The sequence below is a fragment of the Tyto alba genome, unplaced genomic scaffold, assembly GCF_018691265.1.
Source record: "Tyto alba isolate M040663 unplaced genomic scaffold, T.alba_DEE_v4.0 Super-Scaffold_17, whole genome shotgun sequence".
NCBI lineage: Eukaryota > Metazoa > Chordata > Aves > Strigiformes > Tytonidae > Tyto > Tyto alba.
This window is the reverse complement of record NW_024881279.1, coordinates 23,002,427-23,026,732: the sequence shown is the minus strand read 5'-3', so window position 1 is coordinate 23,026,732 and position 24,306 is coordinate 23,002,427. Positions and strand designations below refer to the sequence as shown.

The 24,306-nt window shown below is 37.9% G+C and overlaps 1 protein-coding gene and 1 long non-coding RNA gene across 16 annotated transcripts in view; one reads left to right on the top strand and one right to left on the bottom strand.

Annotated features, from left to right (window-relative positions):
* LOC104359402 (ankyrin repeat and KH domain-containing protein 1) overlaps positions 1-24,306 on the bottom strand; it is a 118,973-nt gene that overhangs the window by 93,721 nt on the left and 946 nt on the right. For all 15 annotated transcript variants that reach the window (XM_042790090.1, XM_032988477.2, XM_042790079.1 and 12 more), the window contains exon 2: positions 9,593-9,746. In XM_042790090.1, the coding sequence (XP_042646024.1) occupies positions 9,593-9,746 (154 nt within the window). The remainder of the gene's footprint in view (positions 1-9,592; positions 9,747-24,306) is intronic.
* LOC122153228 lies at positions 1,431-23,963 on the top strand. The gene is made up of 4 exons (XR_006165087.1): positions 1,431-1,445; positions 10,186-10,189; positions 18,798-18,804; positions 23,847-23,963. It is a non-coding gene; the product is annotated as an uncharacterized LOC122153228 (long non-coding RNA).

Here is a 24,306-nt window from a genome sequence, read left to right as displayed (position 1 = left end):
CAAGTATGTGAAAGTCCAGAAAATTAAGATTTTACTAAAGCAAATTCCTTCCATTATTTCTCTCCAGGTCTTTGCTCTTATCTGCGTAAAGACTAAAATGAAGTTGTTCTACCTCTTATTCTATCTCTACAGTTTAGGAAGATCAAGCACTGCGTGTGCTCACTATGAAAGGTGGCTAATAACCAAAAGCACACCCACATTTTAAGTTTCTCCTCTTTTCATTATTACACCTTCCTACATGCTCTTTTTCCTGTAGAGACTTCCAAAACATGCTGCTTGCTTGTTTTTGGCAATACAAGGTGAAGCCAACTGGAAGTCAGGCCAGGTTGGTTAGAAAATTATTGCCGACTGTGGCCTTCCTCTGTTACTCAAAGCCACGTAATTCTTCGAAAGCAAAGACAGAATTTTAGCCTTTATAACAATTCAGATTCAAAAAGCTTTTTTTAGAGGACATAGCCCAACAGGAGTATCAGCAAATACATATACATACACATGCATGCACACAGGAATAATCAACTGCACACACAGAGGAATAATTTGTTCAGGTAACAGTTCTTCAGAAAAGCATTGGTAGATTTAAAGTCAAATTCAACTTGTAAATCAATATGCCTCCTGCAAAAGGCAGACAACAAACGGGGATGTATAAACAAAAGCACAGTTTGCAGGAGAGATGAAGTAACTCTCCTACTCTCCACACATGAATAGAACTCAATTTGAGTTATATGACTAATTTGGGACAAGCTCTGAAGAACAGAGATCACATACAGAGACTCCAGAGGAGAACAAGACCAAGTGAAAGTCTAAATAACATGAGTGAAGGGCAGAGAAAATTGAGAGAAAACCAAGGTAACAGTCTGCAAGTTGGTTCTAAGGATGGCTGCATTGAAAAAGGGAACTGAACATGGATGCCATACATAAAACAAGCAGCCAGAGTAACTCCACTTAAAAAACACCAATTGCTTTACAACAACAACTTTCCTCCTTTACTCGTGAAGCTCTTCCAAAGCAGCTTAGTGCCCTCTTCACCCCAAGTTACGTATTTCAGCATGCAACACTGAGGATTGATACTCAGAAAAACCTTCTCATTCTAAGGACTGCAGTTGGCTTGGCATGCTGTGGAGCTTCCAGCACTGGAGATGTTTTGTCTAACCAGTTCTTAAAGCCACCTGTCAGGAATGGCAGAAGCACAGATGAATTTGCCTGGAGAAAAGGAAGAGAAGGAGATAAAACTAGATCTAGTGAGATTTCTTTCAGCCCTATTTTTCAAAAAGTTTTAAGCAGCTGTACAGAATTTGAGGAAAACTGGATGGCTAAATGACAAGTTAGTAATTGCTGGTTTAGATATAATACTTTGTTGCAGATGGAAAAAAGTCATTACAGAACTGCACTGTGCCTTTTGCTCCCACAGCAAATATTTTCTTCATGGATACAATGAGGATAAATTTGTGCAATACAGTAATTATTTTAAGTTTCCTAGTATGTGCTGAATCCTCAAGTATTTAAATACTCCATATTGACTAAATATAAAGTCCATTTTTGTGAAAGATGCTTAATGTACTACAGCTTGTTTTAAATCAAGAGATTTAAGTTCTCAACTTTCAAAATAAGGTCTTCGTAAAGGTAGAAAGTAATTTATAGTAGACAACGAAGGTGCTCATGCCCCATTATAAAAAAAGCCACTTGCTTCCATAAGTTGAATCAGAGGCATATATTTTACATAATTTTTTTTCATTAATCTGATGTAACTAGCTTGACTTTCTAGAAATAAGCAGAACTTGATCATTTACACTATGCATATACTATAGTATCATTGTTTTTTCTAGAAGCTTGCTTACTGTAATTACTTCCTAAATATACAGTATTTTGTCAAAGGCAAGTTACCAATTGAAAACAGCAGATTCACCTTTTACACCATATACAGTAAAGAATTAATGACTCAGTACAATATTTTGCTTCTGACACTTAAAAAAAATAAAAATACTTAATACAGTGATAAAACTGATAGAAGAACAATGTATTGTAGGTCCACCAAGAACTCAGTTAATTCCTCTCACATGTCCCACAACACTCGTCACAGCACACAAACTAGACAGTTTAAACAACTCATATAAACAGGTAGCCCTGCTTCCAATATAATTATGTTACATCTCACACTATATTTTCAATCAGCCCCAGAAGGGGTGGATACACATTCAGACTATCAACCTGATTTACCAGTCTGTCTAGTATGGAGCTAAATAGCTGGCACTAGTTACCAACACCACACTTCACCATTAAGTTACAGAATATTAAAAAAAAAAAAAAAAAAAAAAAAAAATCTGAGTAGGTAGATTTAGATCTGATCTTCTTGCATACTATGAAGCATTCACTTAATACTCAAACTCTATTCTGAACACTTCTAAACTCTGGTTTTATCATGTGCTAAAAAAGCTACACAACTGACAAATGAAGAAAACCATCAAAAATGCAAACTCAAAACCCAAGTCTGTGTAATTGAGGTTTTTAAATAAGCTATTAATAGTGTCTTCTTGGTAGAGATACAAGCAAGAGACTTGGGCTTTTTTACCTCCTCACTCCTCCTTCGCTCTCCTGATATATTAGGGAGAAGAGTTACATTTTGATCAACTCAAACTTGTAAGTTTAGTAACTGCTTCATTTCACATGGTTAACATTTACGCTCGCCTCTTACACAGGCATCACAAAGAATTATACTAGTAGACATCTGCTTACAGAGAGAAAGCATGCACATGCATGAAGCAAAACACAGAAAAAATACTATTCCACACTCAAATAAGATATGCTCTGCGGCAAGACATTTGGGTCAACAGCAATATTTACCAGACATTAGCTTTAATTGACTTGTGGTTTGAGCTAGTGTTCAATTTTTTTTTCTGTACCTGATTAATATCATGGACTCACACAAGGCAATATTGCTATGCAAGATCTTTATTTACCACCTCTAGCGCAAACCTCAAGAAAACAAAAAAAAAGCTGGCTTCAATGTACTGTCAACAAACAGGAGTCTTACTAGCTGTCCCACAACAGACCCCTCATACCCTGTACGAGGTACCAGCTTCCCAGTACAGGCCATCGTGCTATACAGCCAGCTCTAAGCCGACAGCCAGCAGTAACACAAAGCCCAGTGTAAACTTCTGCACCCCACTGCAAAGCCTGAACACAACTATTTTCACTTTGATGGATGAAGGAAGCATACATGTAAATATGTAAAAAAAGGAGTAGGATCCCACTCTTGTCACAGGCTAAATTCCATCTCAGTTCAAGCATTATGTAGGACTGTCAATAAAGCACTGCTGCTTTTTGCCTGCCCAAACCCTCCCTACTTGCCATGTTTGGCTGAGGCTACTCTAAGCACTAATACAACAAAGTCCTGAAAACAATACTGAATGGAAAAAAGTTTTTAACTGATAATATCCCCATATTGGAACAGAAGAGCAAAGGGAATTTTATCTCGCAGAAGAATGCAACTTGCATGAAAAATAAAATATGACCGAAATTGAAAGCACAACTAGTGTTAATATAAAAAAATATATCCAGGACTATGAAAATATCATGTTAAAGGAGAACTACACAAATTGTATACGGTATGGTCACGAAACACCGGCTTACTAACCATGACCTTTAAGATATACATAGATACATATAAACATGCAGACAATTTAGGAGATTGAGGAATACCCTGGCCAATTTTAATACTTCACAGATTAAAACCTGTAACTTTGTGTCTTGTCTTCCCACACCCCATGACTGCTGAACAAAAGTTAAAATCTCAGAATCATCTTTGCCAAAGAATTCCAGAAACAATGTTCATATCTGGTAAGATAACTTCACTGTCTGATACCTAAAAGCATCAATTTAAGCGTTACGGAAATGAAACTGTTCTTTACAGCAAAATCCAACTGAAAAAGAGCCAAAAATTATGAAGCTCGTACACTTTCAAAGTATGGAAGTTAATTTGACTACGAGCAGGATTAGACTAGATTTTACTAATCTAAAAACCTACTATATTAGAATAAATATTTAAATCATGCAAAACCTCAGAGAAACATAATATTAATAATTCAATTACATGCACAAAATTCAGACAGTTTATTCAACTTACTCAAAAGCACAACACATCAGTGTGTTTCACATACCATAAATTCCTTCCCACTCTGAATCTTTAAATGGTGAAGAAAGAAAATGAGCAAGTCACTGTAATGTGCCAGTATCTCAAAAGGCAAAAGTTTTCCAGTTAAGAAGACAGTGGTGATTTTAGTAGTAGTACAGTTTTGATCTCCAAAGAAATGCCTAGTCGAACTTCCTCCATGAAAACAGTTCATCTTATTTGATTCATATACTGCGTCCATGTAACACCAAGTATTTCAGATCAGACCAAATTTGTGTGAAAAGCCTTCCTTGGTTTAAATTAAAAAAAAATATATCTGTGGGACTAAGGTAAGACTTTTGCCATGTTGAAGGCAGCTAACTTCAAATTTGATATTGCTACATTTATACAATAAAGCTTCAGCTTCACTCAAACTCCAGCAATCCTCTCTCAGATTCCCCCCAATACAGATTTTTTTGTTATTCAAGAACACCAATACAGATCTACAAATGTATCCGTTAATATTCCACAAGAACAGAGGTGCAGCCATTAAATTGACAAACATGAATCACCTGTTTTCTGCAGCCCTCAACTTTTGCAGTTTGAATTGGAGCCTGGATAACCACTCAGAGGTTAAGTTTCTAATGAATTAGATGCCCATCTCCATTAAAATCACAAGTTACTCATCAGCCATAAGAAACACCACGACCACACATGAATCTTATTGATCATAAACAACACAATCAAAGAATGTACCAACCCAGTCTCTAACACTTTCCAAGAGGTGTCTCTGATGCAGGATGAAAGCAAGCTGCACGTTTTTTGAACTGTTCTTTTAGACCACAGCTCTCTCCCTAGTAGTGCTGGATCACAGGTCTATCTTGTCACATTCAAGCTCTCTAATGTTGGGGGAACCAAATATAATTTATTTAAAAAAAAAAAAAAAAAACACAAAAACAAAAAAACACCAAACCAAAACAACAAACCCTTGCTGTTAATTAATAATGAATGGGTTTAATGGATTTGGCCACACCACAAAGAAAAAAAAAAAAAAAAAAAAAAAAGGTTTGGTCAACAACTTCACAAGAGAGTGAATATAGAGATACATACACACACTGGAAAGCTTTCAATTTTACAATTGCTGAATCTCACTTTATCCTTTCAGTTTATCCTAAAGCAGGCAGATTTTATCTAGACCCATTCATATTTTGACCTGTGCTCTGTATTTCTATTAAGTAGGTGATTACTTCCACTTTTTGCCTTCCCCAGTTCCAGAATACATAACCCATTCCCTGCTGCACCCCCATCCTCCCACCCCAACCCCCCAAGGTTTCCAAAGAGCAGTATCAGGTCCTCATGCCTAATTCAACTACTGACATTCACCAAGTATTAAGAGATACTTGTTATTAAAACTGCATTTCTCTTTCACCATTTACACTGCATTTAATCCCCCAAAATCTCAAATACACCAAACCATCTATGTAAGGGTCTCTAGTCACTTTTAATCCTGTATTTCAACAGAAATAACTCTGCTCCCTGTTTGAACATAAGGATGGACTACTCAGATCTGTTTCATTAAGCAAACCCTTGGCTGAACATGGTTCCTCTCCAAAATACCCTGATTTCCCTCACAAGTCTCTTTATAAACAATAGTAGGTCTTCTGAAGAACTTGCTGCTGACAAAACTCCTCCCTGTAGTAGATGCTCAACAGGAATACAAAGTGCTCCAATGCTAGGCATAGAGGTTTTTTACCACTTTCTTCTACATCTATTTTTGATGCTTCATTGTCAAAGTGTTTCATCATTCAGATTGAGGAGGAACATGCTCAAAAAGATGCTGCTGGTAAGGATACAGGCACACAGGCTATTTCTTCAAACTGAAGATCAGTACCATCCTTCATCACAGAAAACTCAGCAAAACCATGCTGAAACACTATGAACAGGGTATTTTAACTGCAGGTATTAATATTTTGTCATTTTATAACTTTCTGTGGAATTCCACGCTTTGGGTGCAGATCACACCAAACAGGCATCTGGGATTTTTATTTGACCACACACTTCAACCAACACCCTTCTCTATCCTCTTTAAGAAACAACCTGTACTCCAAAAAGAGGAGTGCACTGCAAGTCATTTTCCCTTCCTGATGCCCATAAAAGTCAGGACCAGAAAATAAAACAGTTTTAACCTGTCAAACTTTCCCCAACTCATTGGAGGTGAGTTTGGACTTTTAAGAACGTGTTGAGGATCACACAGAGGAACCTGCAAGACAAGCAAGAGGTCTGCATGCTACAACCATTCATTCTCATCCTCCAGCAGTCAGGTACTGTCCCTAAAAAGGAAATTTAATAGGCAACCTTACTGAAGATCCACAAAAGAACCGTAATTCTTCAGAGCTGGAATATTAGTTTAAGAAAACAACGGTACCCTAATTAACAGTGGAGCTGAATGTTTCTAGTGCAGAACATGAATACACTGTCAGAAAACTAAGAATTTGTTTAATTACAGTCTGAAAAATGGAAACACCTCCAAAGAGTATGGTTCTCTTTCATTGGTTATTTTATCTATAAATCCCTTCTTTGCCGCTAGAAGTCAAACAGAATGAAGGTATACAAAAGACTTGGTTTGTTTAAGATAACTTCCCAAAGAACTGGATTCAAATGGTTTTAATTTCTCTTAAATTTCTGAAGATGAAAACAACTCATATTTATGACATTCATGGAACAGTGAAGTCTGATGGTCTTCAGAATGTAAAACTAGGGGTTTTGTGAAATAATACAATCACTGACAGTTGTTTAAAGATAGTCGCGCATTAACAAAGCACCTGAACTTTGCATAAACAGGCCAGGTTTAAATAAACCAGGTTTTCAGAAGACCTAGTAAGCATAAGGAATCTAACCACTGTTTGTGTGCACATGTATATGTACATATATGTATACTTGCTGCTATGTTAAGGGTGGCGAGGCACAACCCTTTTGCTAGAAATTCTACTTAAGGCTGTCAGCCTCAGCTTCCAAAACCACAAAAGTGTCCTCAAACAGAATAAACAAGCTGAATTTCAAAAAAATATTCAGCACTTACGATGGGTAAATATAATGTATGGAAACATTTTTTAAGCAGTTCAACTAACCTCTGGCATCCACACTTGCGTATGCAGGCCTAACTAGCTCTCCATCAAGACAGCTACTTAAAAACACAACAGAACTCCCACAAATCTTAGAGTGCAATGGTTGAAAACCACTTCTGCATATGTAATTTGAAGAACATCCTGTCTGGCTGCAGTTGCTAGTACTTACCTTCCCGAATTAATAAACAGCATGTCCATGTGAGGTCTGACTATTAAAGGATTCATGAAGAATGAGCAAAACTAGTTTTGCAAGTCATACTCATTAAGATCCTAATGACACAGCCACGAACTCTGCATGTGAGAAACCTTAAGAAATCTGAGACACTAAATGCACGACCCATTTTCCTCTAGGTTGTAAGGTAGGATCAAGTGTCCCACAGGAGAGGGGATCATCACAACGAAGGCCAAGCTACCCTGGAAACCACATCAGACAAGGTCGTTGCCAAATTACTTGTTCAAGCAATAGTTCTGACACCTACTTTTGCAAGCAATCCTTAATGCTGAGGATTGAAATGTGACTAAAATAAAAGGAGAAATCACTTGCTTTTGCCAAACTGCAAAACAATACAAAGTCCCAACACTATGCCACTTTGTTGCCACGATGGAAACCTAGAAGCTCACTTAAGGTTACAAAGTGTATTTTCAGCCAAATCAGACAGAGAAATACAGTGAAGATATTAGAACATCTCCTAGGAACACTACCTTCTTTATCAATCACTTCCAAATTACAGATTTTTTTTTTTAATAAAGTACCAGATTCTCAGTGTCTCCTGATGATATTTTTAGTGTTCAAATTCACAGTGGGAAAGACAAGTACTGCTTAGCTAGAGGACTTTCTCAAGAGTGTTTTCAGTCTTTTCATCTCACACATTCATCAAGAAGCATTAATTTTGTCCAGTCTTTTTAGAGAGGGAGATGGAGCCAACAAACAAAAGCACTCTTTCTTTGATTTGCTCCTGCTCATTTTATACATCCCTACTCCAAGCACTCTGGGAATCAAAGCATGGAAACCTCATATTAAAAACAAATCATCTAATCCTGGAGATAAGTGGCCAAAAACTGCTTAGAAATCTAAAGAGAGCATGCTCACAGGCATTATAAGAAGCAATAGTACCTCCCAGATTTGTTAAATACCATGAAATCAGTTTGAACGATGACACCCTAGATGTAAGTACATACCTCAGTGACTGACTGCCCTAGTAACACTAGACATCTCCACTGACAATTTATAAAGCTAGCAATAGGTTTTAGGGCACACAAGTCATCAGGTACATGAGAGAAACTGAAACCTATTTACATTTTTTAAAGTGCTTAAAAAGAGACCAGATTATTCAAATTCTCTTAGTGTCAGGAGTATCCCAAAAATAGTCTATCTTCCCTACAAAGCAAAGTTTGGTCTGCAAGACTTACATCAGGTTAGAATAATTTTAGGGGACCACCTTTAATTAGGCTGCTGCAACTTGCTGCTGACAAAAGCTATGATATGTAGTAAACTTGAGGTTTTTTCCAAATTCAAAATGCAAAAAGAGCCCAAAGCCTGAGCCCCTTGCCCCCTTTGCTTCCTCAGAATTAATTTCTCCTTTAAGACTGTACATAGCTTTACATCTAAACACCTGCAAATAAATGCTTTGTTATCTAGCTCTTAAGTGAGTTCAAAGCTAAGGTCTGAAAACTTAAATTTCAGCACGCTACTACTAGTCTGCGTATGCACCCACAGTGATCAAACAAGATTTGCTTCAAAGCAGGGTTTTAACATCCTTTTGTCCTTGGAATTTTGAAACTGACAATTTCCAAATCCATTTCAAACACCCAAGTCACAAATCTTAGAAAGACCTAAGTTAGTCAAGCTTTTATATTAAAAGTAACAAATGTAGTGGCGCTAAGTTCATGTAGTCCCAAAACATTAATTTCAAATATGCATTTTCCATCGTACCTCAGAACTACAGAATGGAAAAATATTTTTGAGAAAGTCAAAACAGAGAAACAAGTATTTCACCTGTAAATTTCTGAAGTAATGAATTAATAATTATATATTGATCAAAGCAGCAGAAAAAATGTCATTTTAGCACATCTACTTCTTTCCATTGTCTCCCCTTTAATTGTCCCTCTGATAATACATGTAGTCTCACCTAGTCAATCAAGTACCACTTAATTCAAATTAACTTTTCTAGTTTTGTACAGAATGAGTGGACCAAGCAACCATCAACACCTGTAAGAATTATGAGCTTGTTTTCCATGTTCTACTCCCCACCATCATGGTATATTTCCAGATTTGTGAATATTTCACAAGGTTCAAAATTTACAGGTTGACAGATCTGTGTGCAAGTTAGGTTCAGAAAAAAAAGGTATACAAGGAAAGTACCTGCTGCCTCCAGTAAGGCTTCTAGTCTTGCTTGTGTTTCTGGATCCACAGTTCTCAAGTCCGCACCTTCTGCAGCACTCGATAAGAATAACTCTGATGTGGTTTTAAGTACTGGGTTATCAAGATCTTCTTGGTCCAAAATAAATGATTCAACCTGTTTGCCAAGTTAGAAAAAATAATTTTACCATTTTTGAAGTTTTATACTAAATATAAAATATTAGAAAACACACAAAATAATTTAACTGTACTGTCATAATCATGTTTTAATGATGCAGATTATAGGACACAACTGTAAAAAATCATCTGGTCAACTCACTGAAAAGGTAGTTGAAATCACAAAAGAAAAAACTACATGAAAAACAGTTTACTGTAAAAATTACAATTAAGATCATAGACAAGGACAATTCAGATTAAATACTGAAAAAATGTTAGCATGTTTGGACAGTTAACCACCAAAACTGACTACCACAGTAGGCTGTAGCATCTTTGTCACCAGAAGTCTGACTACCCTGTCATCAAAAAAAGGCCGTCAGTGATGACTTTGGTATAGCTGAACCCATCTGAGAGCCAGGGAGGAACTGAATGGTTTCCAGAGATGTCTTTTAGTTCTCTTTTAAAAGTAATTTCAACTAAAATAGCACAAGGATTTTGTTTGTTTTGAGTATAAACACCATAGCTGACTAAACTTCAAAACAAAAAGATCTGTTTCCAAGCTGGCACTTAGAATTATCCCAGTCATTAATGTTTTCTAGACAAGAACAGATAGGTAGAACAATTATGCAAGCAGGTATTCCAACTAAGCAGCAATAATGCTGTCGCACCAGTGGCCCACATGATCTCCAAATACAAGTTCATGGAATTACTCAACCTAACACACTGCAGTTTTATGACAGTTTGTCAGAGTAAACAAAAAGGATACCTGACTCATAACTCTGAGAGCAGAACTACATTTCAGAATCTGTCCCAAGTTCAGATATTTCCTCTGTTTTCATTAATATTCCAAGGTAAAACTGCTTTCATAATTAGATATCTGTTCAACACGATTATTGGTGCCTTAAATACGCCGCAGAAATGAGACATGCTTGTTAAGACAACCATTGCTGCCCTTTCCCAATTCATGACCCAGTGTCATCTTACTTTCTGTTTTCCCCTAATACTTCCCCCTCTATTTCTCACACCAGCAGTAAATTATCATCATATCCAACCCTACCACACCACCACATAACACCTTAAGAAAGGGATAGTTTATACTTAAAAAAAAAAAAAAAAAAAAAAACAAAAACCACAAACACTTTAATCAGGCCATCTGCAAATTCATTAAGTGTCCTATTGTGTGAAACATCACATCTCAGTGGATATGCATGATATTGGCTAGCTTACAGGTATTGTACCTTGTTTACCAAGGCACAAATATTAAAGCTAAAGCAGGAGGCTATGATTTAGGACTCAAATAAGCAAGATTTCTAAATTAGTTCAGACAATGGTCCTAAAATAAGAAAACTGACATGGTAGGAAAGAGTTGAACATTAAACAAGAATAAAATTAGTGACCTAAACCAGTGATACACATTTTTGCTACAAACAAAGAGCAACTATTTACCACTCACAGCAAAATGTATTCCTACAGTAAGAGTCCCCTCTGCAGAACTCAAATTCCAGGTTAAGACCATCAAGCCAATTTAAGGACTCCCTGCTGGTATAATCTCTGGTGCAAAACCGACTTCTGGAAAAAATCACCCTTATTTACATGGGTTTTAATTTTCTCCATCAAAACTACACAAGGCACTTTGCCTCACCAATATGCTAGAAATATTATTCTTATTGCAACAATGTTTGTGTGACCTGGTAACCTGCGGAATCACACTGTATACACAAGTGACTATTCGTTATATACAGTTGAGAACTACATACAAGAAATTTTATTACATGCTAATGGACTTTTTTTTCCTTTTTTAATTACACCACTAAATTTAACAGCACTTGCCTGTTTTGAAAACATACCAAAAGGGATAAAAATGCTACCCACCACTGAAGCAGCTCCACTTACAAATAGCAAATATTGCAGAAACATCCAAAGTGGCTTCTGGAAAACCTTAACTTTCAGTCTCAGGAACAGCCTGACAACACCAAGGCAAAGGTGAGCACATCAGCCTTCCATCAACCTTCCAGAAGTTGTCCCAACGCAGGTTTTAAAACTTCACTTTTTGAAACTTTGGTAAAGACATGGAACATTCTCTCCCCAACTTGCTGCCACCTCAAGCTCACTTGTATATATTTACAGAGCATTACCTGCAAGAATACGCCTCTTGAACCTAAATCAGTGGCAATTCACCATTCACAAATACCCAATCAACCTGCAATGAACTTCTCTGTCTCTCTCCCCCCAAGCAGTACACTTTACTTACAGGGACCTCTGTAAAAGTCTGGCTTTTTAATATTGATTGAGCAAACACCAATTAAAGTGAATTACAGATACAGCTTTTACTTAGGGTACACACTGGGCAGTATCAGTAGAGTCTGTTCTTTTCACCACTTTTCAACTGTTACTGTCTTTCAGCTCTTTAGGTTTGCAACTGTACTTCCAGAGACCTCACACATTTAAAGTCTCACACAAAAATCTTGCTTCATACACAGTATTTTTATCTTCATTTTGTATCACAGCAAGAAAAGGCAGCTGCTTTCATTATTTCTGCACGTTGAGCATCAATTTTTAGGTTTTGCGATGATTTTTAGTAAAAGCTTAATAGCATACCCACAATACAAACCTGAGTGTGAAAATATTGAAAATCCGTATGTAAGATGTTAATATAGCTGTACCATTGCCAGTCTCCCAGAACAAGTTTCAGTGCATTGTCAAGTCAGAACGTCTGACATTTCTGTAAATCAACGTAGTTTCTCACACATTAAGACAAAGCTATAGAGGATGAACAGTTGGATACCTCATCACTAACAGCACAGCAAGAAATTCCCTAATCAACAAGATGTCTCTTGTGAAGGGAAGTAACCTGCAATGAATACATAACAATTATTAAAAAAAAAAACCTACTCCAAATATATCAAACAAATTTTGCCTTTTAAACAAAAAATAAACTTTGTAAAAAAACAAACAAAACAAAAACAAAAAAAAAAATACCAAAGCAAATAAACAAAAAAAATACAAACAGATTTCACATTAGCATTCCTGGGAGACTTAATACACTGCTCATGTGGCAAAATTTAGGCACTCTGCTCTATCCTTAGTCAGATCTGCAGCAAAGTGATAGAGTAACCAGTCACTATGCTATTTTTGGATTATTTTGAGAGCTGCTTTGGGCAGTTAATAAGCATCTTACTTGGTAAGGCTCATTAGGAACACATGGATTCAAGACATTATTTTAAATGCCAAAACATTTGCAACTAGGAATAATTCCCAATCAAAAACCAAAGCAGCTGATAGCTGCGTGGGACCTGAGGACAGGGCACTGAACATCAGTGTACTTCACTACATCACGTTTCATGCTTATCCATAGGAATGATGGACCTTTCCTGAAGTTCTGCCAAAGACTGCCGCAGTCTCACAGCTCTGCAGATCCAGTTACACCAACTGGTTCCTCCCTCCATGGCAGCTACATTCACTGCTATTGGGGCTCAACTACATCAGTATTTATATGTTAATTCCATGACTGAGTTTATCCCAGGACAGGGGTATGTAAAGACCACTTTGCAAGCACTAACATCACAACTAACACTAGAAATGCTCAGAAGATGCAGAAGATGGGCAATGGCATAAAGGGTTAGAAACATATTTCTAATATTAAATCTAAACAGATCTTTCCTACGTTGCACTGCTGAAAAAAAAAAAAAAAAAAAAAAAAAAAAAAGTACTTTTCCCAGAACAGCCTGGACCTGCTCACAAATAGCCCGTTACCGACACAGGCTACAGATGATGGAAAAGCTTCCTGTGTAGCTGTATCAGCACCATTCTCTCCTCCTCCCGCAGGCAAGGGCAGCAGCAGTGACAGCTCATTCTACCTTCTCCTTCCATTTGTGCCAAACCAGTACTTCTGGGAAGACTATCTTTACAAAAACTGTTGATAGGAAAGAGAAAGCTGCTACTGCATCATTTCCTTGGACTTGCACTTTCCAGGTACACCTCAAGCTATGAACACTTTTCCAGGGTAACAATATGCCTTGCTCTGTGCTTGTGGAACTTCTACAAATAATGAGGACTTGAGACCTTGGACTGGGACTCCTAAATTCTTATTTATTATGGACATAAACGACTACCCAATTTCCTCTTTTCTGTTAGGTAACTCTTCCTAATTACTTCTATAACAATTCCACTTGCACAGACATCTAAATACATCTGAATATATGCAGAGGGACCTTGGCTTCCTTCATGCTAATACAGGCCTGTAGATCAGGCTGAAAGTTCATGCCTATGAAGTTGAAATACATCATCTGTATTTAAACTATTTTAATTCCATAATTAATAAGATGTGTGATGCGGTATTAGGAAGACATTGTCCTTTTGTCTGATAAACCCAACCTGACAGTTTATGTTGTCATGGCCTTCACTACACTGAATGCTAACATCTTATTACTACTTGTAATCTTGCATTAAAAGTTTTGGGAAATACTGATAGGACATCAGACACCATAACACTAAGTTAAGACTGAAAATTAGTTTGTATTTCAAATTTTACATCAAACTCCTTTAATTAAAATTAAATTCTGTGAAATTCAATTCCAATAATGTCATCTTCGAATAATTATTTTTAATAGTTTTGAAGGCAAAAGCAAAGTGAAGGACTTTGCCACTGACACAGCAGTCTTAGGAGCTTCCTGTGACAAGCACACATCTAAGCCCCTGGTATATACTCTTCACACCAGCAAAAGGCCTGACTTTGGTATACCTTAAGATGAACTTTTCAACACTGCCCACTCCCCAACCCAGCCATGCCAGTCAAACATTTTGCACCTACCTAAGGTATCTTCCTGGCACTACTATTTCAGTTTCAAGAGATGGAGTAAAGGAAGAGGGAAAACCACACAAACATGGGTATTTTCACAAAATCTTTCAGTGGGACCTCAGTACACTGCTCTTTCTTGGCACTTCAAAATTAAAGAAAGAAAAGAAATATTTTAGAGAAGTACTTCAGAGTCAGCACATTGGAACAACATATAATCAATGTAAACAACAATTCAGACATAATTAATTACATAAGACTATACCCACTCTGTTAGGTTTGAACTGTCATTTCTGAAGACAGTTTCTTCAATTAAAAAAAAAAGTTTCAGCCCAAGAAGGCAGAAGCCACTAAGATCTGTGAATCACCAAGAGATCATCTTCTAGTGCTGGTCATATGGATCTTGTGATTACAAAGTATCCTAACCACCCAGGGGAATTAATGGGTGCTTGGGGACATCAGCACCCCAATAAAGAAGGAATAAAGTATCTGAAGTATCATTTCCAGTCACTGCTCATCTTGTGACAAGTCAGGCAGCTATCAGACACTTTCATGGGTCGATTTAACACATCAAAAAGGAAGAAAACTTGAGGGGGGGGGGGGGAAGTAAATAATTTTCTACCACTTTACTGAATTTCATGGACTTGCAAAGGGGTATGAAACTGGAACATCATTCTTCTGGGAACAGCAAATCATTAGATCAGCTCAGCTCCCTGAGAGGCTACAAACCCAACTGCCCTCCACATTTAAATGGAGCTGCTAGTACCTGCACACCACCTTAGCTTAGCAGTCCACAGCAACAGTTTTGTAGGGAGTAAATTAGGTTGGGAGAGTGGGGGAGAGGAGAGGTGCAAATCTATTTAGCTCCAATTACAATAGGAAGTTGACTAACTTGAGACAGGATTATCTACAGGACCGACTTTATTCCCATATATATTAAGCAATTATCAGATAATGAACCAAGCAGCTATAGGATCTGGGCTGTGATAAATTAATTTCAAAACACAGGCTGATTTTGCAAATGCTGCTATAGATACAATGTAAATAAAAATGGACACAACCTTATACTTTGTCACTGGAAACAAGGAAAGTGCCTCTCACACAGAGAGTGTGGAGGGTAAGCCTGGAATTTATGTATCAAACTATGCCATATGTTCTTGATGTGTTAGCACACACTCAAACTGATCTCAGCATTAACTTAAGCTGACTAGAACGACGGGCAAGAAAACCAGCAATGAGAGGCCGGACAATTGTATGACAGCTCCTCTCTGCTCAGTCTGGCCCCAGCGAAGGATCTCAAGCCTGGCACCCCAAGTCACTAGTCAATTCTCAAAATTATTGCTAGTATTTGAAACATGCAGATAAAACAATAAATCAGAGTTTATCTTTTATGGAACTACTCTTCCATGCCAGAGATTGTTTATCCTGTCTTCAGTTTTCTTGTGCTAGTACTAAACACATAAGCCGGCACTTGTGAGCAAGCATCTGTCGAATGGTTCATATATATTTAACCACTTATTTCTCTCGTAAGCAGTCAACTGACACTAAATAATCGTATACCAATTTAAGTAGTTTTGAATGCTACAAACTACACCTTATCACACACCTCTGGACAGAGCTGTCTGATTTATGGTTCTTCCACAAACAAGAAATCTCCATTTTTATTAAAATATTGTTCTACAACAAATAAAACCAAGACGTAATTGCAGCCCCAGTTAACCCTCAAATAAACTAAAGCATAGAACAGTTGTGTCCTCTTGGTACAAGAAGATGGCAACATTAAAAAGCTTCTCTGTATAGCAGTAAAGAAAGCATTACTCATTTCAGCCACTACTGGAAAACAAAACAAAAACAAACAAACAAAAAAAAAAAAAACACAAAACACTGTTAAGAACCAGCCTGCAGCCACCACATATTCGATGTCTGATAAACAAAAATAATTATGACTAAGTTTTCCTGACGTACAAGAGTATCTTTTGCAGCAAGGAGCTGCCATTTACAAAACTGGAACTGAAAACTGAAGCATATTCAAAATTCACACGAATCCCAGTAAATCAAGTGTCTATTCTTAGTATGTACCATCTTCACGTTGAAGAAAACCACTGAATGAGAGACCAGTAAACCTTACTAAAATAAGCTTCACTTACACTAATCACTCCTTATTTTCATGTGTACTCAGTCCACTCTAAATCATGTTTTCAGTGCTCCATATGCTCCATGCTCTTTGAGATTCTCTCCTGCCCTCTGTTTTTTCTAATAATCCTGCAGAAACAGTCCTTCTTTTCTCACCTCAAACAAAGAAACAGTAGATATAACTCAGTATTCTGTTTTATTAAAATATAAACCAGGATTGTTCCATCAATTTATCCAGGGCTTTCAGGGTGGGATCCTTGGTCAAGTATCAAATCCCAAACACTAAAAAAAAAAAGTGAAGGAAGCTTCAAAACAGAAGATGAGCAAATGCACTTATTTGCTGATGTAAAAGCTCACACTCATCTAAGATGGCAAGTACTCTAAGCCACCTTCTTGGGAATGACCTTTTAAGATGTCTTGTTAATCCAAAGGGAGGGCAGTACTTAAAATCATACAAGTGGATCCAATGAACATAGTCCAGAATAACAATTCAAAACCATGTTCCCTGGCCACAGAAAGGAGTCTCAACATTTAAAGTGACTAATTAAGTTATCTAGAGACTTATACCAAACTGAAAATCATACTGGGCTTTCTGCTATTCTCAGAGCTGATGCCAGTGGTAGCTATTTTTTCAAGGCCTGTATAAGCAGTTCTGTGCATGCTCTACTACTACAAAACCAGCACAAACCATAATGTAACTACTGAACCATCAGTTAGCCATTTAAAAGAAACTATCATAATGAATAACACAGCAGGAAGCCCTATCTAAAATATGACCCAATTAAAAGATATAGCAGTAAAAGGAATTTAAAATGGAACTATTTTAGAAAAACAATTAAAATATGTACATTTATAGAAGGAATTGAGTCCACCCTAACAAATCCTAAATGTTAAGCATCCACTTCATAGACTCCCTTTTTCCCTGGCTACCTTATCACACTGTGGATGAACACATGCGCCGAACAGGAGATGCTCTGAAGCCACTATGATCAAGGAACATGGCTCGGCAGTAGACCATTCAGCCCTGAAAGCTGACCCCTTCTTCTCCCTTGGTTTGAAATACGACTGATTTACTGCCTATCTGCCACATAACACCATTAATTTTATTCAGGATTTTGGAAAGGGAAGAGTTCAACAGGGTTACTGATTTTCCTAGAAGAAAATGTTAGTTAATCGGTAATCTCTATGTTTTACTGAAGGCAAATGAGACTAGCTTATGGACCTAGCTGTAACTTAACACCCATGAAATGTTAAAATAACCAGAGAGGTGCTTTTCAGTTCGCTCACTGTTCATCAGCCACTAAAACATCAATTTTTTTTACTTAACAATTAAGGAATAACTTTTCCTGCAGGACAGGTATACAGTTAGGTAGCTTTCAAAACCTCCCCTGGTCAGAAGAGTCAGCCACACAGGTTCCTCCTCACTTACTACCAACATCCTGACAAACGTAACATAGTAACTCAACCACAAGTAACCCCTCTCGGTCTAGGACACGTTTTCTTCAGATGCTGGGATGCTTTGGAAGAGCTAAAAATTAAAAGAAGTTTGAAAAAAATCTGCACAACTCCCTCTTAAAAACAAAAAGGCAAAAATGAATAAGTGGTCTAATCCCATGAAAACCAATTAAGAAGTATCAGGATCCAGCAAAGGACTAATTCTTTTATTTTTTAGGATAATATGTGTTTTCTAAATGCATTTGAACTGATGATGCACAATATGACAAAAAATTTAGAAAATTTTCTAGCATTTTAGACAACACTGATTATTTGAAAGTTTTATAAGAAAATACTAAGTAATGAGTTGCAAAAGTAAAATGAAGACATTATCCTCCAATAGAATGCATTTCCATAAATTTCACTTGCGTAGCATTCCTCCAAAAAATATGCAAAAGGAAACCTCTGCACCTTCACAACAAAGAGAGGTAGTTGTCGGGGGGTGGGGGGAATACAGAAACTATCTATTAATGAAGTATATCAAAAGGTTAGAGCTCAGACATGCACATAATCCTAACTAAACAAACCCTTAAATCCAAATATTTAATTCACCTGTACCCATTTTTTTCTTATTCAGAAGCATCATGATTTTATAACAGACTGCAGTAACAAGGTTGCTACAAAATCCAGTAGATGTGTCATTTGAAAGTTAAACTAATCTTCAGTTTATCACAGAAGACCAAGGTCATACAAGGTATCAATGAGAAAGTTTCTATTTTAAAAAAGCCCTGAGGCCAGGCACTTTTCAAAAACTTCCTAAATTTACAAAAGTACAAAAGTTGAGCAAAACACTGATTTATGAACTTTTGCTTACAGTATCTGACTCCTCACACAAACATTCCCATTAGGGAGATAAGCTTTACACAAGGACTTTAGATGGCACTTGCATGGTACATGGGCTGCAACTAGGAAAGAGTATTCACAGAAGAAAAATGAAAGCACCCTGCTGAAGACTGAGCCTTCAGAGCTTAAGTTAGAGTTCTGCAGATAGTCCTCAAGCAAGATGTAGAAATTATTTTTCTTGCTTCATGAAATTTTAAGTGGGAAACAAATCTAATAAAGGTTCTTTGTCAGACTTGCCTCTGTTTTAAATCGGAGAGTGACTTTAACCCCCCCCAACAACAGCTTAACACTTCTAAGGAATCCTCATACATGTCACAAGAAGCCAAAATGACCTACTAAGATCAAAACTATGCAGCCTCCCCACCTGCAGGGTCTAAACTGCAGTTCTCAACTCCTTCAGCAAGAATGCAGCTTCAGTAATGTCGATGCTCCCAGTTTTAAAGTCCAGGCCACATGTGTGCACAGAAAAAGGAATGCCTTTATACTTCCCTTCCCTCCACACATACACTTCTTTTCAGTGAACGTTGCAGTGATGGTCTGAGCTCTAAGCACAGGACAATGTCGCAACAGCATCATCCAGCCATCCTTGCAGCTATATTTCAGGATCCTCTGAGATGAGGAAAGAAGAGAGCATCCCAATATCAAGCCCACAGGGGAGCGCTGGGTAGCCCCAGTTTAAATCAGAACACAAGAACTTGTGATTCACCAGCTGTAGTCTCGCCTTGTGTTAATGCTCAAATGAACCCTTGCCCTGCCCAGACTCTAGCTAGCTGACTGGTGAAACCTATGTGCAAATTTGTAACTAAATATGGATGTTCTGCTAAATTTGGTAAATCTCTCCTTACCAAGGGATTGGACTGCATATTTATATACTTATACAGTAGTATTTCACATCTTTGCTGACTACACCTATCATTAGAAAATGGTTGCTGACATTTATTTTAGGTCATGTACTCAACTGGGTCAAGCTACACTGAAAGGAAACTAGAGTTCTGCAAGAAACTTTAGAAATCAGTTCATTTTAAAGTGTTATTGAACTGTAAGTATTAATCATAACTAGACAGATTGTTTCTGGCTACCAAAGGTCAGGCTTTCAAAGTTACTGAGATACTTACCAAGATTCTTCCACGAATTAGATGCCTAATCAGGCTGACAACGAATGAACACCCTACTAACTAGCTCCCTGCATGCTTAAGCATCATCCCAATACTTTCGGAAACCTGAACCCATTATCCCTTGATTTTTTCTAATCAGTGATTAATTCTTGAAGAAAATTTTCTGTTTTGTTCCACCTCTTACTTCCTCAACTTTGAAAGAGCTAGCCAAAATACAAAAAACATCAACTGCTAAACTGAAACTTACATTTTTCAAATAAAAGGCTTTTCTGCTTAATATTATCTACCTGAATTTGCATCAACTTTTAAAATTTATATTTCTTACAGTCAACAAAATACTACTATTTACATTATTTCAAAAAGAATACAGAAAACTAAAAGGTATAAGCATTAACTTAACCTCGGAAGTCAAAGATATGCCATGTATACCATTTAGGAAGCAGTGCCATGTTAAGAAGGTTCATTAACATAGCAACAACTTTAATAGACTATATTGCCCACTTAAAACAAACCACCTAAGTATTTACTCTGAATTCACAACCCAGTTTAAATAGTCAAAGACATCAGATTTGGAGGAGGGGGAGAGGAAAGGGCAGTGAAAGGGAAACAGAGATTTAAGCCCCAGACAAAATCTCCAAGTACTGATCTGACCTGGAGTGCAGGTCATTTGACTATTAATTTTACTCATTGTAGGAGGTAGGTTATGTCTGATTTTTAATTATGCTCTATGTAAATATCCCCAGAGGCTTATGCAATAGGTAGAGGCTTAAGTAAGGCAAGCTGGTGGAGGCAGGCAGCCTGCTCTGGAGAGGAAAGCCCAGAGCTGAACTGACTCCATAGCCAAGGGGTGGGTGAGCTCCAGTTGCCATTGAAGGCCTCCAAACCCCTGAATTGAGAACACAAGAGACTTGCTACATTTATAAGCTCACAGCCAAAACCGACTCAACCGAACCGAGCTCCAAGATCCTCTGGTACTTTTGTCAGCACAGCTGGCTTCTCCTACTTAATTTACAACAGATCACCAAACCATACAACCCTGTGAGCACTAACACTGCCATATTTATCACTGGCTTCAACTCTCTATTTCTACAGCCCGGTTTTCCATCAGAATGGGTTTTGATAAGAACCTGTGTGCTCAATGGCCAGAAGCCTTCAACCACCGGTGACCCTATGGGCTTCACATACATGCACTATTAATCACCGCCCTGCCAGCACGCCTTCACCTTGACCTACAGGCTTCACAAGTAGTACGAAGGAGGTTGTTTAATACTCATGCCTTTAGCACCACTCTAAGTGATGGCAAAATTCACAAGGACTGGTAGTAACACAAAATTACACCAAAATCTCACTCTAGACAAGTTGCAGGCTGTGTCCAAGCCCTGATCAAGTTTAGAAAGCAACCAACCAACTATTTACACTGAGGTCAAAACTACCTCATCTCTCACACTGCAACCAGTGGCAAAAGGTTCTCCGAACACCCAGGACAGCCACGGTTTCCCCTCTGTTTTACACAGAAATAGCACAAAGCCTCCTGGCCTCGTCCTTCCATGCCAAAAGGCATGCTTCAGCTTGCAATTGTTTCTATTTGCATGTGATAATTTTAACCGGTAATTCTAGAAAACATTATATACAGCCGCATTTAAATTTCACCTTGCAGACCTGATACAACTCATTTATACAGGATCTACTCCAGTCCCAGTCAGCAGCCTGGTGACCACCATAAGCAGCCACTCAGCTAGGAAACAAGAAAGCTTTGATTTTTCTCCCAGTTCTGCAAGGCAGGATAAATAACATACTCTCTTCACCTGTGCAACAGGGACAATACTGTCACTGTAAAGTACCTGAAGACCTGATGTAAGAAATGCAATATATTTTTCAAAAAAGTAAAGCTAAAATATATTGCTTTTCTCATTCTCTAGATAAATACTTCATTACACTCTTTGACCTGCACTTCCCTGATGATTTTCTTCTCTAATTCACCATTTTGACTAATCCAATTATTTTAGCATATTAAACTCAAACTAATACAAGGATACAACACCTAAATACCACTGCAGACACACAGCAGAGCCTACAGGATACTGTACCATTATTTTTATAACTTCAAAGTAGAGAAAAAGAGTACAGATCAAGGCAGCATGGCAAACGCTCACTTTATTTATTTTAATTCTCCCTTCTAGTTCTCATTAATTCCACTCACTAGTAATAGTTGAATGCATACACCCAAATCAGTGACTCATGGCACAAGACCACAGTCCAAACAGTCACCAGGTTTTCAAAGCAGTGCTAATCAATTGCAGTGTTCCATCCCAGGAGATTATTTTAATTTTCTTTAAAAAAAAAAAAAATCAGAAAAAGAAAAAAAAAAAAAAAACACAACAACAAAAAAAAACACAATGCTGACAACAAGTGCTTTGCTTCTTTAGTTTTCATACATACAGGGAAAACAAACGAACAAAAAAAAGAAAACAACCACAAACAAAATAAATTCACTCTTGGTCCTCTCAGCCATACCCCGTAGTCTAGCAAGGTGGCACAGATGTGAGGCACATCCCTCCCACCCATGCTTTTTCCCTAGGTTACTCTCCACAACCAGAAACACAAGACAGAAGAACTCCCCAGGCAATTTCAGCTTCAAGATGAGCCCAACTGCTCTATGTGCGCTCTGGAAATCTCCAAGTCTTTTACTTCCAACTTATTTTTTTGTTATATATTTTAAATAAGAAAAATTACTCATTTGAAAAACCTGGGAAAAGCTAACAGCTGCTCGGCAACCTTTATTTTTTTGACCTCAGTGCCAACCTCCTAGACACATTATTTATAATAGGCTGTCTTTCTTAATACTTGCTATTAGTCAAAAGACCAATAGAGTGCTTAGTAAACACCTTAGCTGTTCAATCTTCACATACTTTACATAATGGGGAGGGTTCAAAAGGATAAGCTTTCAAAGCTGAACTCTGCTCATCTTGTAAATAGCCATAAACACTCAGATACAGCACATTTCCCATTGTTTTCCAGGTTCTGTAACTACTGCTCTGTATCCTCGAAGACACATTAAAATGTGACATAAAAAGCATCCTAGAGAGCAGAATCTCATAAATCACTTCCATCCTATCTACAGTATGCCTTCCAGCTCCCCAAAACAGGTATGTACTTGAACACGTAAACCCCTACCATCATATGTTCAGGATACCAATCACACAAGGAACATCCACATGCAAGTGCTCATCTGCCTGATCATTAGAGTGTTACTTTAGTTAAAAATTCTGCTAAGAGCAAGACATTTAATTTAGGTTAGATGACCACAAGCAAAGTGCAAATGTGGGTCTGCATCAGTTTAATCACTTTTTTATTTAGATAAAACCTGTCAGTTCCATGTTTCAGGAGTGCTGGACAAAAGGATCATCAATGGAAGGCAAAAAAATTTAGACATGGGATGATGAATGCAAGCTCCCCTCCTTCCATTTCTTCAGAAGAAATGTGGGCACACACAAAAGCACCCACTCCTGGCCCCCAAAGAAAAAATGGTATGCTTCACCTTGGCTACCATCTTCTTGTTCCTGCAGAAGCACAAAACAAGCTTGCAAGTGCTAGCCACTTTCTCCTGCTTTCCACCAGGACTACATAAGGGCTACAGCGGCAGCTGTGATCTCAAGACTTCTTTCTACAAGAGGCAACTAAGGAACTAAGATTCACCCTTTGGCATAGTATGAGTGGGAAGTAGGGACAAATAAAACCCTTCTTCCCTGTGCCGGTGGTGAGGTGCTGGCACAGGGTGCCCAGGGAAGCTGTGGCTGCCCCCGCCCTGGAAGGGTTCAACGCCAGGTTGGAAGAACTTGGTCTGGTGGAAGGCGCCCCTGCCAGTGGCTGGGCGGAGGGGGTGGTGGTGTAGGAACTAGATGATCTTTAAGGTCCCTTCCAACCCAAACCACTCTCTGATTCAGACTTATCTTCTCTACCTAGGCGGAATAAAGCAGTATCAGATGCAAGTTTACAGGCCCAATAACGCTCCCTTTGGATTGGGTTAAGGCTCCAGTCCCTCCCCCCACACCCTTCCCTTAAAACTCTCCGCAGGTTAGGAAGATCAAAGGAAGACACCTCCATTACCCTCTTCTATTTTGTTGGGCAAGAAATATTTCTACTGCATAAAAGCATGTGCGTGTGTATATACATATCAGGAA